Source organism: Lepus europaeus, chromosome 16 (assembly GCF_033115175.1).
Source record: "Lepus europaeus isolate LE1 chromosome 16, mLepTim1.pri, whole genome shotgun sequence".
Lineage (NCBI taxonomy): Eukaryota > Metazoa > Chordata > Mammalia > Lagomorpha > Leporidae > Lepus > Lepus europaeus.
Window position 1 is genome coordinate 4768091 of NC_084842.1, and position 17127 is coordinate 4785217.

The window sequence follows — 17127 nt, forward strand, 5'->3', positions numbered from 1 at the left end:
ATAGAAGAATTTGGTAAAGTAGCAGATATAAAATTAATATACAAAAAACAAAAGCCTTTTCATACACAGACAATGCAAAGGCTGAGAATGAACTTCTAAGATCAATCCCATTCACAATATCCACAAAAACAATCAAGTACCTTGAAATAAATTTAACTAAGGATGTCAAAAATCTCTACGATGAGAATTACAAAACTTTATTAAAGAAAGAAATGGAATAAGATACAAAATAATGGAAAAGTCTTCCATGTCCATGAATTAGAAGAATCAATATCATCAAAATGTCAATTCTTCCAAAATCAATTTACAGATTCAATGCAATATCAATGAAAATACCAAAGAGGTTCTTCTCAGATCTAGAAAAAATGATGCTGAAATTCATATGGAAACACAGTAGAACTCAAATAGCTAAAGTAATCTTATACAACAAAAACAAATCCAAAGCCATCACAATACCAGATTTCAAGAAATACTATTAAGGCAGTTATAATCAAAACAGCCTGGTACCAGTACAAAAACAGATGAATAGACCAATGGAACAGAATAGAAATGCCAGAAATCAACCCAATCACTTATAACCAACTTATATTTGACAAAGGAGCTAAAATCAATCCATGAAGCAAGGGCAGTCTCTTCCACAAATGGTGCTGGGAAAACTGGATTTCCACATGCAGAAGTATGAAGCAGGATCCCTACCTCACACCTTACACAAAAATCCACTCAAAATTGTTTAAAGACCTAAATCTATGATCTGACACCAGCAAATTATTAGAGAACATTGGGGAAATCCTACAAGACACTTGCACAGGAAAAGAATCCTTGGAAAAGACCCAAGAGGCACAATCAAAGCCAAAATTAACACATGGGATTACATCAAATTGAGAAGCTTCTGTACTGCAAAACAAACATTCAGCAACATGAAGAGGCAACCAACAGAATGGGAGAAATTATTTGCAAACTATGCAACTGATAAAAATTAATAACCAGAATCTACAAAGAAATCAAGAAACTCCACAACAACAAAACAAACAACCCAGTTAAGAAATGGACAAAGGACTTCAACAGATATTTTTCAAAAGAGGAAATCCAAATGGCCAACAGACACATGAAAAAATGTTCAGGATCACTAGCCATCAGAGAAATGCAAATCAAAACTACAATGATGTTTCACTTCACCCTCAATAGAACAGCTTATATACAAAAATCAACAAACAGGCCAGCGCCGTGGCTCACTAGGCTAATCCTCCGCCTTGCGGCACCGGCACACCGGGTTCTAGTCCCAGTCGGGGCACAGATCCTGTCCCGGTTGCCCCTCTTCCAGGCCAGCTCTCTGCTGTGGCCAGGGAGTGCAGTGGAGGATGGCCCAAGTCCTTGGGCCCTGCACCCCATGGGAGACCAGGAGAAGCACCTGGCTCCTGCCATCGGATCAGCGCAGTGTGCCGGCCGCAGCGCGCCAACCGCGGCGGCCATTGGAGGGTGAACCAACGGCAAAAGGAAGACCTTTCTCTCTGTCTCTCTCTCTCACTGTCCACTCTGCCTGTCAAAAAAAAAAAAAAAAATCAACAAACAATAAATGTTGGTGAGGATGTGGGGAAAAAAGTACCCTAATCCACTGTTGATGAGAATATAAACTGGTAAAGCCACTATGGAAGACAGTATGGAGATACCTCCAAAATCTGAATATAGACCTACCATATGACCCAGCCATCCCACTCCTAGGAATCTACCCAAGAGAAATGAAATCAGCATATAAAAGAGTTATCTACATCCCCATGTTTATTGCAGCTCAGTTCACAATAACTAATATAAGGAAGCAACCTAAGTGCCTGTCAACAGAAGACTAGATAAAGAAATTATGGGATATGTCACTATGGAATACTACACAGCTGTAAAAAATGAAATCCGGACATTCGCAACAAAATGGATGAAACTGGAAAACATCACACTTAGTAAAATAAGCCAGTCCCAAAAGGACAAATACCATATGTTCTTCATCTGTGATAACTAATAGCGCACATAAGAGGTAACCTATAGAAGTGAAATCAATACTTCAAGATGCATTTTCTTTGAACAGCCCTTGTCTCGATTGTTAAGGAACAGTTTTCTTGTTCTTCATATAATTTGTTGAACTCTTGGTTTAGTATAGAGTTAATCGTATATTTATAAAGTTAATTGAAAAGAGAGTAGTAAAAATAAGAATGGGAATAGGAGACGGAAGAGGAAGAGGGGTGGGAGTGTGGGGGTGAAGGGTGAGTACAGTGGGAAGAATCACTGTATTCCTAAAGCTGTATTTATGAAAGAAATGAAGTTTGTGTTCTTTAAATAAAAGGTTTCTGGGGGAAAAAAATAAAACTAAAAAGGAAGGAAGGAAGGAATGGGGAAGGGAGGGGGGGAGGGAGGGAAACATGACCAGTTATAATAACTCTTGATTTAACGAACACATGACCTTATTAAACCTCTCGTCTGAATCATGACAAATTAATTACATGATTTCCTTACTCGAAGTAGCTGAGTCATGCTGGGAGGCTCCTCCTCTTGGTTTTCTGCAGTTTCTGTCTCTAGATTCTTATTGGAAACTCCACATTTCAGAGGCTCTTTGTGGACATCATCCATTCGATAAAATATGTGCTCAAAGTCAGAACTGTTTTGCAGAGGTTCGATTCCATAACTGGTATCCTCTAAATGCAGCAATCCTCTAAATGTTGCATTCACATAAACGATTTTTAAGGGAAAAAAAAAAACACACAGGAAAAGAAAACAAAAAATCTGAATTCAAGGCCAAGTTTAACAAGTGTAAAAAGGGTGGGGTGAGGGGGTGGGGGGCAGTGCTGTGATGCAGTGGGTGAAGCCGCTATCTGCAGTGCCAGCATCCCATATGGGCACCAGAGCATGTCCCAGCTGCTCCACTTCCAATCCAGCTCTCTGCTATAACTTGGAGAAGCAGTGGAGGATGGCTCAAGTCCTTGGGCCCCTGCAACCGCATGGAAAACCTAGACGAAAACTCTGGGCTCCTGGCTTCCATTCAGCCCAGCTCCAGCCGTTGCAGACATTTGGGGAGTTGAACCAGCAGATGGAGGAGCTCTTTCTGTCTCTCCCTTTTTATATCTGTAACTCTACTTCTCAAATAAATAAATCTTTTTTTTTTTAGAAAAAAAAAAAAGGTAGCATAGTATAGAGAGGAAAACTGGAGGGCTTGGAGTCAGATGGACGTTAACTCTGAAACACAGGGATGCTGCTCACTAGCATCACTGACCATAGGCTACTAACTGACCTGAGTGCATACTGGAAAATGGGAGGCACTATAAAGTAATGGCCAGAAGAGTCTGGAGCTCCAGGACTTAACCACTGCCTTCACAGATGTTGTGCACAAGACTGCTCTAAAGATTAAAGTATTCATAAGCACAAAACACTTGGAGCACTGTGTTCATACAATAGGTCAAAAATTGTTATTACCTAATTAAAGATAATCATAGATAGGTACCTTAGTTTCATATATTTAATTTGAGAATTAAAAGCAGTATTTACTAGTCAAGCAATCAAGCAATCTTGCAATCAACCAACAAGCACAGTGCCACACGGCCAGGCCCTCAATAAATGTAATCTGAACACTGTAACCTCATTTGATGTGTGGCACACTTTCTCTAAGCTTAGTTTATTCATCGAAACATGAAGAAAAAGAGTTCTCCGTCAGTCCTTATGAGACTTACATGAAAAATACAGGTCAAAATTTATAAAGTAATACCAAAATTTAACGTATGTTTTATTTTAAATAGAAAAAAAAAACATTTAGTAGTCTCAAAGAATGCAACTTCCTCTTCAGATATTGAAATTCACCAACTATAATATTTCCTTAAATACATATGCCAAGAACTTTTCAAACACAGCTGTGAAGACCTTCAGTAACATCAAAGTAAAAGCCAGTACTGTTAAGTGTCCAAATGACTTGATTTAGACACAGAGGGTTAAGAAACAAAGAAAAAAAAAAAAACAACAACAACAACAACATAGGGAAACTTTCTTACCTGAGTCCAAAACAGTCGCTAAGAGCCACAGATGAATTATAAACTCCTTCCACATAGCCCCGATGATGACAATGATTCTAAATGAAAAACACTGGATTATCTTCAAATACTGTTAAATCAGTGGAAAACAATCATGAAAATCACAGAGCAGACACAATTACTCAAGGCCAGTAAACTGAAACATTGTGTTTATGCTGGCATATCATAATACCAGGTGGCATTCTACAGACTATCTGCAGGCCATGTGCTATCACCCTATAAGCACAAGAATGTGTGGGCAGAATTCCAGGGAAACTGAGCAGAGGCAGTTCTGCACCAATGTCCTACCCAGAAGCAGGAAAAACAGCATTATATTATATTTAACATTTTAAATTGCAGTCCAATCCGAGAATCAGCAGTGGGCAACTGATATCTAACACAGGAGAGGATCTTGTAAAAAAAAATGAATAGGGCCCAGAAAAAACTAAAATATTTAGTATAAAGGGAAAAAAGTGATTTTGACCCAATGATTTCCTTTTTTAGTACAAACATATTTACTATATTGTTATTAGTTATAAGCTTAGCTGTCTTCAAAAACTTAAGACCTTTTACCCTTCAGTTTTGTTTTCATTTATATTTATTTATTTTCCTTTTATTTGAAAGGCAGAGACAAAGAGACAGAGACAGACAGATAGATCCCCTGATTGACTCCCCAAACATTCTCAACAATCATAGCTAAGCGAGGCTGAAGCCAGGAGCCAGGAACTCAATCTGGGTCTCCCACATAGGTGACAGGAACCCATGTACTTAAGCCATCAATGGTTGTCTCCTGGGGTGTGCACTGGCAGGAAGCTGGAGAGGAAATACAGGCAGAACTTGAACCCAAGCACTTTAATATGGCACGTGGGCATCCCAAGCCAAGTCTGGACCACTTCACCAGTTATCTGCTTCTTTTGAACAAGAAGCCACCCAGTAAAAATGCAAGGTAAAACTACTCAGAAATACTAATCTCCTTAGTACCTATTCAGACTTTCTCACTTATAAAACAATTATACAGTACTAAAATAGAACAGCCTAGGGACAGGGAGCACTAACTCTACCTGACATTAAGAGTCACCACTAGATCTTGCATGATATTGCTGCACTGTCAAAGATACCAAGCACTGGAACAGACTAGAAAGTCTCTAGATAGACCCAATTATAAATAGAATGTCACATGATAGAAGTGGCATCTCAAACCACTGGGGCAGTGATGGACTTGTCAACATTTGGAAAAACATGAAATTAGATCCATACTTCATACCACATAGAAGAACAAACTCAAAACGAATAAGGAAACTAAAGAAACAAACAAACAAACCAAAAAACATGAAACCAGAGCCAGCGTTGCGGCATAACAGGTTGAATCACCTCCTATAACACTGGCATCCCACATGAATGCCTGTTCCAGTCCCGGCTGCTCCACTTCTGATCCAGCTCCCTGCCTGGGAAAGCAGTAGAAGATGGCCCAAGTCCTTGGGTCCCTGCATCCATGTGGGAGACCTGGAAGAAGCCCCTGTCTCCTGGCTTCATATCAGCTCAGATCCAGCCACTGCAGCCATTTGGGGAGTAAAACAATGGATGGAAGAACTCTCCCTCCCTCTGTCTCTATCTCTCTAGGCAACTTCCAAATAAATAAAATCAATCTTGGAAAGATATTAATGATTTTTACTACACAGGTTGAACATTCCTAGCCAAAAAATCTGAAATGTCTCAAATTTTGCAAGTTTCTGAATGTCAAATGCCAGATTAGGGACATTCAACTTATACAGTCTATGCAAATATTAAAAAAAAAAAAAAAAAACCTGAAACACTTCTGGTCCCAAGCATTTTGGATAAGAAATAATCAATCTTATAACAAAATATTTTAAGCTTCCAATTGGAAACACCAAAGGTCAAAAAACTGACACATTTGAAGAAAAATATACCAAAAAAATTGACATCATAGGTAAATGATTAATATCCCTAAATATAAACGAACACTGAGGGTAAAAGATTAAAAGCCTGGGACTGGCATGTGGTGTAGCGGGTTCAGCTGCCATCTGCAGCGCCAGCATCCCATCTGAGCACCAGTCCAAGTCCCAGCTGCTCCACTTCCAATCCAACTCCCTGCTAATGTACCTGGGAAAGCAGTGGAAGATGGCTCAAGTACTTACCATGTGGCAGATTCAAATGAAGCTCCTGCCTCCAGCTTCAGCCAGGCCCAGCCCTGGCTGTTGCGACCATTTGAGAAGTGAACCAGTGTTTGAAAGATCTCTCTTACTCTCTCCCCCGCCCCCATCTCATCCTCTCTCTGCATATCTCTTTTAAATAAATAAATAAATCTTTTTAAAACATTAAGAGTGGGCTGGTGCCATGGCTCCCTTGGTTAATCCTCCGCCTGCAGTGCCGGCATCCCATATGGGCACCGGGTTCTAGTCCCAGTTGCTCCTCTTCCACTCCAGCTCTCTGCTGTGGCCCAGGAGGGCGGTGGAGGGTGGCCCAAGTGTTTGGGCCCCTACACCCGCATGGGAGACCAGGAGGACGCACCTGGCTCCTGGCTTCAGATCAGCACAGCGCTGGCCAAAGTGGCCATTTGAGGAGTGAACCAACAGAAGAAAGACCTTTCTCTCTGTCTCTCTCTCTAACTCTGCCTGTCAAAAAAAAAAAAAAAAGTTGTTTTTTTTTTTGTCAAGTGGCATAAAACATGTGGTCTTTGGCCTCTTGCCTATGCAATCCTCAGATATGTGAATAAACAGATTATTTTTTACCTGATTTATGCTAACGTAAATTTAAACTCCTCAGCCAACTTTCTACTCCACAACGGACAAACAGTACACTAAGATAAAGGAGTTAAAGCAGTTTGGTAGTGGAACAGAAAAGAACAGGGCTAAATTAGCATTTTGTTATTTTTTAAGTACTAATAAATAATCTACAGTAAATATTTTGCCTTCTATTTATCTGAAAAACGCTGCAAAAAGTGCGTAACAATTCAATCTATCACAATATTACAAAGTTCAGGAAACAAAGTTTTCTCATGAAAACTGCAGAAGGGGCCAGCGCCGCAGCTCAATAGGATAATCCTCCGTCTGCAGTGCCGGCACCCTGGGTTCTAGTCCCGGTCAGGGCGCCGGATTCTGTCCCGGTTGCCCCTCTTCCAGGCCAGCTCTCTGCTGTGGCCCGGGAAGGCAGTGGAGGATGGCCCAAGTGCTTGGGCCCTGCACCCGCATGGGAGACTAGGAGAAGCACCTGGCTCCTGGCTTTGGATCAACGCAGAGCGCCGGCCGCAGCGGCCATTGGGTGGTGAACCAAAGGAAAAGAAAGACCTTTCTCTCTGTCTCTCTCTCACTGTCCACTCTTCCTGTCAAAAAAAAAAAAGAAAAAGAAAAAGAAAACTGCAGAAGGAAAAAATGTATAGTATCTGTTAAAAAGGACTGTAATAGGAGCCAGTGATGTGGCACAGCAGGTTAAGCTGCTGCCTGCAAAGCTGGCATCACATATAAGTACCAGTTCAAGTCTTGGCTGCTCCACTTCTGATCCAGCTCCCTGCTAATGCACCTGAGAAAACAGTGGAAGGTGGCCTAAGTACCTGGGTCCCTGCCACCCACGTGGGAGACCTGGATGAAGTTCCAAGCTCCTAGCCTCAGTCATTTGTGGAGTGAACCCAACAGATGGAAGACAGATCAATATCTCTCCCTCTTTCTCTAATTCTGCCTTTCAAATAAAGTAAAATCCTTTAAAATAAATTTAAAATAATTGTAATATACTCTTCTCAAACAAAACTAGAAATGTTTATGCTCTAAGTAGAAAAAGACCACAGTCAAATTCAAGTATTATTTTGAGTATTATTTTTTACTATTTAGAGTATTATTTCAAATATTCCTGGTTTGTCATGTACCCAGTGTAGTCTGTTCTCTGATGCAGAGAGAACTATACTTCTTTAACAAAGAATTGCTTTCAGGGGCTGGTGCTGTAGGTAAAGCTGCTGCCTGTAGTGCCAGCATCCCATATGGGCACCAGTTCAAGTCCTGGCTGTTCTACTTCCAATCCAGCTTTCTGCTATGGCCTGGGAAAGCAGAAGATGGCCCAAGTGCTTGGGCCCCTGCACCCACGTGGCAGATCCAGAAGAAGCTCTTGGCTCCTAGCTTTGGATCGGTGCAGCTCCGGCCATTGTGGCCACCTGGGGAGTGAACCAGTGGATGGAAAACCTCTCTCCCTCCCTCCCTCTCTCTCTCTCTCTCTCTCTGCCTCTTCCTCTCTGTAACTCTGACTTTCAAATAAATAAAGAACTTTAAAAAAAAAAAAAAAAAAGAATTGCTTTCAGTGAAAAATTACTAAACACTAATGGCAAATCAAAACGTGGGGGCCAGCCCCATGGCGCAGTAGGTTAATCCTCTGTCTGCGGTGCTGGCACCCCATATGGGCGCTGGTTCTAGTCCTGGCTGCTCCCCTTCCGATCAAGCTCTCTGCTATGGCCTGGGAAAGCAGTGGAGGATGGCCAAAGTGCTTGGGTCCCTGCACCTGCCTGAGAGACCGGGAAGAAGCTCCTGGCTCCCAGCTTCAGAACAGCACAGCTCTGGCAGTTGCAGCCATTTGGGGAGTGAACAAATGGAAGGAAAACCTTTCTCTCTGTCTCTTCCTCTCACTGTCTGTAACTCTACCTCTCAGATAAATAGAATCCTTAAAAAAAATGCTTAACAAGGAAGTAAGATGTGCTTTTAGAGATACTTTTTTAAAGACTGATTCATTGATTTGATTTGAAAGGCAGAGTGACAGAGAAAGAATCTTTCATCCAGTGGTTCACTCCCCAAATGCCTACAACTGCTAGGGCTGGGGCAGGCCAAAGCCAGCAACCAGGAACTTCCCATGTAGGTAGGAAGTGCCCAAGACCTTGGGCCAACATCTGCTGTTTCCAGGTACATCAGCAGGAAGCTGGATCAGAAGTAGCACAGCTGGGATTTGAATCAGCGCTCCAGCATGGAATGCAGGGGTCACTGACAGCAGAACTGGCCCCTGCTTTTCAGGATATTAACATGCAACAACAGCAAAAGTAACTCCTATTTTTCAAACATATCAACTTTCCCCCTTCATAATCAGTAAAGATTATCATTAAATAGAAGATCATTTTCCTAATCTTTAAAAAAAATCCTTAAGCCTTGGAGACCTATAAAGTCCAGGTTAGTCTATGTAAATGCATCTACTTCTGCCAGAGCACATGTATTTTAATGTTAAGGTGCCCTGTGGAGGTGTACTATGTAACAGTCCCAGGTACTTGAATAGAATTTAAATTGTAATCGCTTTAAATTTTACTATAGATGAAAGGGAAAATACGTTACCTCTACATTGGGATGGTCAGAGATCAGAGCCCCTTCCTCACTGTAGGTATAAACTACAAAATCTTTAGGCAAAAGGTCACTGCAAGAGGAACAAAAGACACAATTTATGTAATCTATCTACAACAGAAGACACAATTCATAAGGCATTATTCCTCAAAGAGATAAGCAGTAGTGAATAAAAAGTTTCATCTGATAAATTAGTATTACATAAAGAATGCGCTACCATAAAACTAGAAACTCATAAACAGATTTGAATGTGAAATAGTTTAAGAATTACCCTTAAGTAACTAAGCCATGTATTTGTTCTTATGGTCATAAATTGCTGGTTGCAAACAACATAATACAACATAAATTATGTCATTAAATTTTTCTGATACATTTCACAAAAATAGTATACATTAGGTTATGGACAGTACCTCATATTAATAGAAGAAAATCAAATGTTTTTTTACAGTCATTTAAGATTCAATGTCTTAACCTAAGTACAGAGGTAAAATTCTGGGTCAGCTGTTAAAGGAAAGAATATTTGAATCCTGAAGCTTCACTTCATATTAAGAACAAGCCACACAGAGGGTCCAGCATTGTGTATCAGGTAAAGGCACTACGTGGCACGCCAGCATCCATTATGGGAGCGAGTTCATGTCCCAGCTGCTCTACTTCCAATCCTGCTCCCTGCTAGTGGCCTGGGAAAAGCAGAAGATGGCTCAAGTGTCTGGGCCCCTGCCACCCACATGGGAGAAACCCAGAGGAAGCTCCTGCCCTTGGCTTCAGCCAAACTCAGCACCGGGCACTGCGGCCATGTAGGAAAGTGAAACAGCAGATGGAAAATCAATCTGTGCACATATGTATGTGTGCCCCCCTCTCTGTAACTCCGACTTACAAATAAATCTTTAAAAAGCAGCAGCAGCAGCAGCTACATGGGGTTCTCATGCAAGCAGGACTGGAGCAGCTCTGTGCTTATCTCCAGGTCTATGGACAAGGCAGGAGATACAACATACAAACTAGTGACTTAGGATATGCTACTTAAAGTTCAAAAGTCTCCTGAAGGCACCCAGCACGATCATGTCTAAACTGTTTAGAGATGGATAAATTGATGGTTTTCATTTGGTTTAATTAGTTACATAGCCTCACTTTAGCTATATGGCCAGCATAGTATGAAAGATCCCTTCAGTGAACATGTGCTGGGCTCCTGTGAAAATATGATGTGTCTCACACACACACACACACACACATTTCAGTATATCAGAATCTGAAGACAAAGTACATCTGCGCAACTGGGGAAGGACCCTGGATGTGGTCCTCAGCTGTCTGCAAATTCCACATGATGACCTGCACTGGTTTGTCCTAATTCATTGTATGCATCCTTTACCTTCACTAACTCTATGTGAACAGCCTGTAGAATCTCAAGTTCTTTCCACAGTCTGACCCTGCTCAGGCACTGCTATCTCCCCTTCTCCCCTATCCGCCGACACACACCCACCCTCTGCTCCCTTGAGCAGTGAATTTGAAAATAAATGCAATGCTTAGCGTTGTTCTGCCCTCTTTCCTCCTTAGAAGTCACTGCCTACCCAGTCAAAGCACAGATTCCACTATGCTTCTCTAGAGGCAGGCCTGCCTCTGTGTAGAGCTGACGATGAACAGCTAAACCTGCTTTCATTCTGGGTTCAGTATCTACCAAACAGTAACTAGAAAAGAAATCAATATACTATGGAGGAAAATTACTAAAAAGCCAAAGGAAATCTTACGTGCTCCTCTCCAAGTGAATAACATGCTCCTTGCCTTCAATCGGAATGACATAAGATACCTAGACACAGAGGATAAAAGAACAATAAAACCCCATCTTGTGAATTTCCAACAAAACATCATTTCTGAGACACAGGAAATTCCATCCTGAATCTGAATAATTTGTTACTGACTCCAATTATTTTACAGAATAATCTTTGTTATCTATCCTTAAATAATAAAAATTACATTGTGACATTGTGATCATCTCTTCCGCCCTTTAATAATGGATGGTGGAAACTCACCTGCATGCTTACCTAAACTCTTCTTAAATTCATTTACTATTTAAAGAGGCTATAACATCAGAGACATCCCGCTACCACCTACAGTATCTCCCTTTTGTTTTAAACAAAATAAATCTCGTAGTTTCAAAAGACTACCCCTAGTTTTAGTTACCCAAAATCTGAAAAGAAACTTATATTCTTTTGTGACAATATACCTCTCCAAGGCTTCCCTCATTCATCAGTTCTAAAATGTACTTTTCCCCTCTTATAGTAAGATCTCTGAACTAAGGATGTGTCATACAAAGAAGAGCAATCTAACGGGCAACACCTCAGCTTGCTAGTGGGACACAGAATAACATTTAAAAAAAGTGTCTTTCAACTGATGGCACCTAAAGTCAATGAGTTAGGTGACTTGCATGCACATCTTCATGCTGAGGGGATTGTCTTCCCTACATCAAGTTACTCTGCAGCAACTCCCCCAGTCCCCACCATTTCCATGCCACTTTTCCAATAATTACCAAAGTATATAAACGACAGTTATTTACCACAGCCACAAGTCTCTATGTGTGCAGTACTGATGAAGATATTACCAGAGACACAATAAAGAAGAAAGCATAGTCCCTGTGCTAAAAAGCCCATCATCTAGGAAAGAAAAGAAGACCAATGAAGCAATCAGAGACTAATTCCGCTCTAAGGGAAAACATCATTTCCATTTCCATTTCCATTAACCAGTGCTTAATGTGTTTTCTGGAACCAGGAGATTCCATCTTGCCTGAACTCCTCAATCAAAGCAAAAGTCATGGAGGGACTCAACAAGTAAAGTAACACAACCATGTGTGTCTAATTTTCCCTATGGATTCCTGACTCTTCACTGTTTACACTTTGCCAACAGTCTACTCCTCTCCCATGGCACAATAACCTCTGACTTCTCTGACTGGACCCACGTCTGGATCCTGGCATTCCACATCCTGCACAGGAGTCTGGGAACTGTTACTCACAGAAATCAGAAACACCAAGCTCCTTCCACCACCACACTTTTGGCCTATGTTCTTCTGTCCTCTCTGCTCTTAGCCAAGCACAAGATGCAAAACAGCACTGCCATCTCCATTAAGAAGAAATCTGAGAGTGTGAGAATTGTTTTGTGACACTCTATTCCTTCCCTCTGTCCACCCAGATTGTCCACCATCAGTCCATTCCTCTGGTCCTTACTCCAGAGTCACCTTCTCAAACCTGCCCCCAACTCTACCACTTCCAGCTTCCCCTCCAAACCCCAACACAATAAAGAAAGCATAGCCCCTGTGCTAGAAAGCCCATCATCTAGGAAAGAAGACCAATGAGCCATCAGAGATTAATTCCACTCTAAGGGAAAACATCATCATAGGGTAGGCTGTCCAGTTCAAGCCAAGAACAAAAAAAAAATCATAAACTGTTCTATTAGAAAGAGATCTTAAAGCCATTTCTTCCTCACTGATGAAGGAGTAAACAGAGTTGAATAACCAACCCAAAAAGCTCCTGATTTTAGATGCAGTGTTCCTTTTACTAGGCCTAGTTCCTAAATAACATGCAAGGTGCCTTGCAAGTATGAGTGTATCAGCAACTCAGAGGTTATAAACCCAATTGTATCCTTCACTATCTCTCACTGCTAAACTAAAATAGACTTACATTATACTTCTATAAAGTAGATGCATTTAAAAATCAATTCAAGTCCAAATATATGATTTCTGAACAAACTTCCTAGGAGAAAATAGTATTTCTTGTGCATTAGTTATCCCACTTACAGCACAGTAAGTTCCTTTCAAAATGGAAATAAAACTCATTTTTGAGTATATATTCCCAGGTATGAACTATATGCATTAAACATATCACTAATTTCCAGAGTCAGTGAAGATATAGCACAAAGTATTCTAACACATACTAAGTACAGTTCATTCTTGTTATAATCAAACTGCTGTGACCACTGTCAGTTAGGGTTAAAAATCAATGTAATCAACTTCCAGGTTATAGAGTTCTATTTAACTACTTCATCCTGTTATATTTCAAGTTGATCATTTTGACTTTTTGGAAAAAAAAGGTACTAAAGTTCAATGTGTTGCTTTTACTAGAATAACATCCCTGGGACATAGTACTACATGGCACTAAACCAATTAATTAGCTGACTAATAACTCCCAAAAGCAATGACTGCTACAAATTACATCTTTGTGGAACAAAGATCTTTAAGTAAATACACAGGCTCAACAGGGAACTCACCTGATTTGGGGAGGGCCTTGGTGCTTCCCGACGTTCTCTAGTTAATCTCCAGGGAGTTATAATTTCATAAGAAGAGAGATGTGAGGTCTGCTGAAAGCCTGCAGAAAAGTGAAAGGGCAAGTGTAACAGGTGAACCTGGAAAACAACATGGTCCCAAAATAGAACAAATCAAAAGCTGAATTTTGAATCCCTGACATTCCTATATTAAAATATAGTTTTACATAAAGTTTTACATGAAAAATAGCAATGTACTTGATAAGTATGAGGAGAAAAATATGTATTTCTTAAAAAAGAATGTCAAGGGGCCAGCAGTAGAGGGTAAAGCCACCACCTGCAGTACCAGCATCGCATATGGGTGCCAGTTTGAGTCCTGGCTGCTCCACTTCTGATCCAGCTCTCTGCTATGGCCTGAGAAAGCAGTAGAAGATGGCCCAAGTCCTTGGGCCCCTGCACCCACGTGGAAGACACAGAAGAAGCTCCTGGCTCCTGGCTTCAGATGGGCCTGCTCTAGCCGTTGCAGTCATCTGGGGAGTGAACCAGTGGATGGTGTATGTGTGTCTGCCTCTACTGCTGCCTCTCTGTAACACTGCCTTTCAAATAAATAAATAAATCTTTAAAAAAAAAAAAAAAAAGACATCACTTGCAATGCCAGTTTCCTATATCAGAGCACCAGCTGCTCTACTTCCAATCCAGTTCCCTAATACACCTGGGAAAATAACAGAAAATGGCCCAAGTACCTGGGCCCATACGATCCATGTAGGAAACACGTATGGAGTTGTGTGTTCCTGGCTTCAGTCTGACTCAGCGCCAGCCAACATTGTGGCCATTTGGGAAGCAAACCAGCAGATAGAAGATCTGTGGTGTGTGTGAGAAAGTGTTGTGTGTGTGAGTATGTGTGTTTCCCCTCTCTGTCACTCTGCCTTTCAAATAAATAAAATAAATCTTGGGGCCAACATGTAGCATAGAAGTCGCCACCTGCAACATCGGCATCCCATATGGGTGCCGGTTCACGTCCTGGCTGCTCCACTTCTGATCCAGATCCCTGCTAACAGCCTGGGTAACATAGCAGAAAATGGCCCAAGTGTTTGGGACCCTTCACCCACAAGGGAGACCCAGAAGAAGCTCCTGGCTCCCAGCTTTGGCTGGAAAAAATAAAGTATAATAAGCATATTTTGGGTATAGTCTGATATCTCTGTGTCTTAGATTCATTCTGAATATTCAATAACAACATAAGATATCTAGGGTCTTCATTAAAATAATTCAGTATGTGTTTGAGAAACATATGCAACAAGATTAAAACCAGATAATGGACACACAGGAGTTTAAGACTCTGCTCTCTACTCATGTGAATGTTTAAAAATTCCTGGGTCCAGCATTGTGGTAGAGCAGGTTAAGCTGCTACCTGCAATGCCAGCATGCCTTATGGGCAGTGGTTCCAATCCAGCTCCCTGCTAATGGCCTGGGAAAGTAGCAAAGGATGGTGCAAGTCCTTGGGCCCCTGCCACCCATACAGGAGACCCAGTTGAAACTCCTGGCTCCTGGTTCAGCCTGGCCTAGCCTTAGCTGTAAATGCCATCTGAGGAGTGAACCAACATGTGTAAGATTTCTCTGTCTCTCCCTCTGTGTTTCAAAAAAATAAACAATAAAATATTTTTTAAAAATTCCTGTAATAAAATAATTATTTTTAATTACCTATAGGGAGTGGAATGACAGAGACTTATACTTATTACTTCGTACTTATACTTATTACTCTGTATATTATAATAATTATGAATACTACAATGACTATAAAATGTATCAAAAACAAATATAAATATCATAAATAATTAAACTGTTTAAAGTAGTACCATTACGGTGCAGAACCAGGGAAGTAATGAGAAAATGACTTGAATCTTTTTATTTCTTACACTTCTGTTTTCCAGTGTTGTTTGAATTTGTTGCTACAATTACTGTGCATTTTTTCACCAAAGTAACAGACTTCGAAAAGTTCATGGAAATGCATATTAACAAAAACTATGCGTAGATTTGAAAACTGTCTGGCATCAAAATACTTTTAATTGTATTTGTTCATGAACTTTTTGAAGTACCTTCATATTACTTTTGAAATCAAGAGGTTAAAAAGAGAATTTCTTCAATATAAACTGCAAAAGCTAGTATTTTAAAAGTACTAATTACCTAGCACCTCTTCCAACAGCTCTTTCCTCTCCATCACCCTTATTTTTTTTTTTTTTTTTTTTTCTTGACAGACAGAGTGGACAGTGAGAGAGAGAGAGACAGAGAAAAAAGTCTTCCTTTACCTTTACCGTTGGTTCACCCCTCAATGGCCGCTGTGGCCCGCGCACCGCGCTGATCCGAAGCCAGGAGCCAGGTGCTTCTCCTAGTCTCCCATGAGGTGCAGGACCCAAGCACTTGGGCCATCCTCCACTGCCTTCCTGGGCCACAGTAGAGAGCTGGCCTGGAAGAGGGGCAACCGGGACAGAATCCGGCGCCCCAACCGGGACTAGAACCCGGTGTGCCGGCACCGCAGGAGAATTAACCTATTGAGACATGGTGCCGGCCACCATCACCCTTATTATTAACCACACCTCAAGAGTACTGTGATGCCATTGTACCAACTCTCTGTCCTCTCCTCCTTGATCCAGTCTATATGTTCATTCACTCATTAACTGCCTTATGCCCCTTGGGTTTCTCAAACTCAGATTATGATGAAGTGTTTACAACCAACTTTTCCAAAGATTATACTGCACATAAAAATGTCTATAACCTTGTTGAGTTTAGGATTTAAAATAGGCAAACAGGAAAGCATAAATTACATCCAGTAATAATGTATGCCATATTAACACCTTGAAAACTCTTTTCCCATCAACCTCTTATATCTCTACACTATGGCCTATTATACTATCTAAACGTGGTTTCACATGAATACATCAGAATCAGACTCCCATAAAAGCAGCCATGGACTGATCCAAGGCTTATGTATGACTTATCCTGACCAAATTGTCAACTGGGGAACCATGTCAAAAAAACTCAGAACCTTAGAAGCCACAGGCTCAGAGCTGGTGCTGCGGTGCAGCAGGTTAATCCAATGCCTGCAGTGCCAGTATCCCATATGGATGACTGTTAAGAGACCCAGCTGCTCCACTTATAATCTAACTCCCTGCTAATGCACCTGGGAAGGCAGAAGAAGATGGCCCACATGCTTGGGCCCCTGCCACCCACACAGGAGACTGCTTGAAGCTCCTGGCTTCATCCTGGCCCAGCCCTGAACGTTGTGGTCATTTAGGGAGTGAACCAGAGGATGGAAGATCGATTCTCTCTCCCTTTCTCTCTCTCTCATACATACACACACACACACACAAATCTGTCTCTCCTTTCTAACTCTACCTTTCAAATAAATAAATAATTTTTTTTTTTTTTAAAAAAAGAGAAGATGTATCCTCTTAAAAAAAAAGTCACAGGTTGGTTAACCCTCCGCCTGCAGCATCGGCATCCAAAATGGGCGCCGGGTTCTGTCCCGG

General features: G+C 41.1%; 1 protein-coding gene across 3 annotated transcripts in view; it reads right to left on the reverse strand.

Moving 5' to 3' along the window:
* Window positions 1-17127, reverse strand: part of ADAM9 (ADAM metallopeptidase domain 9) — a 151187-nt gene that overhangs the window by 125586 nt on the left and 8474 nt on the right. For all 3 annotated transcript variants that reach the window (XM_062212891.1, XM_062212892.1, XM_062212890.1), the window contains exons 2-6: window positions 13610-13707; window positions 11101-11159; window positions 9356-9434; window positions 4023-4099; window positions 2500-2695 (exon numbers count right to left, since the gene is read on the reverse strand). In XM_062212891.1, coding sequence (XP_062068875.1) covers window positions 2500-2695; window positions 4023-4099; window positions 9356-9434; window positions 11101-11159; window positions 13610-13707 — 509 coding nt within the window. The remainder of the gene's footprint in view (window positions 1-2499; window positions 2696-4022; window positions 4100-9355; window positions 9435-11100; window positions 11160-13609; window positions 13708-17127) is intronic.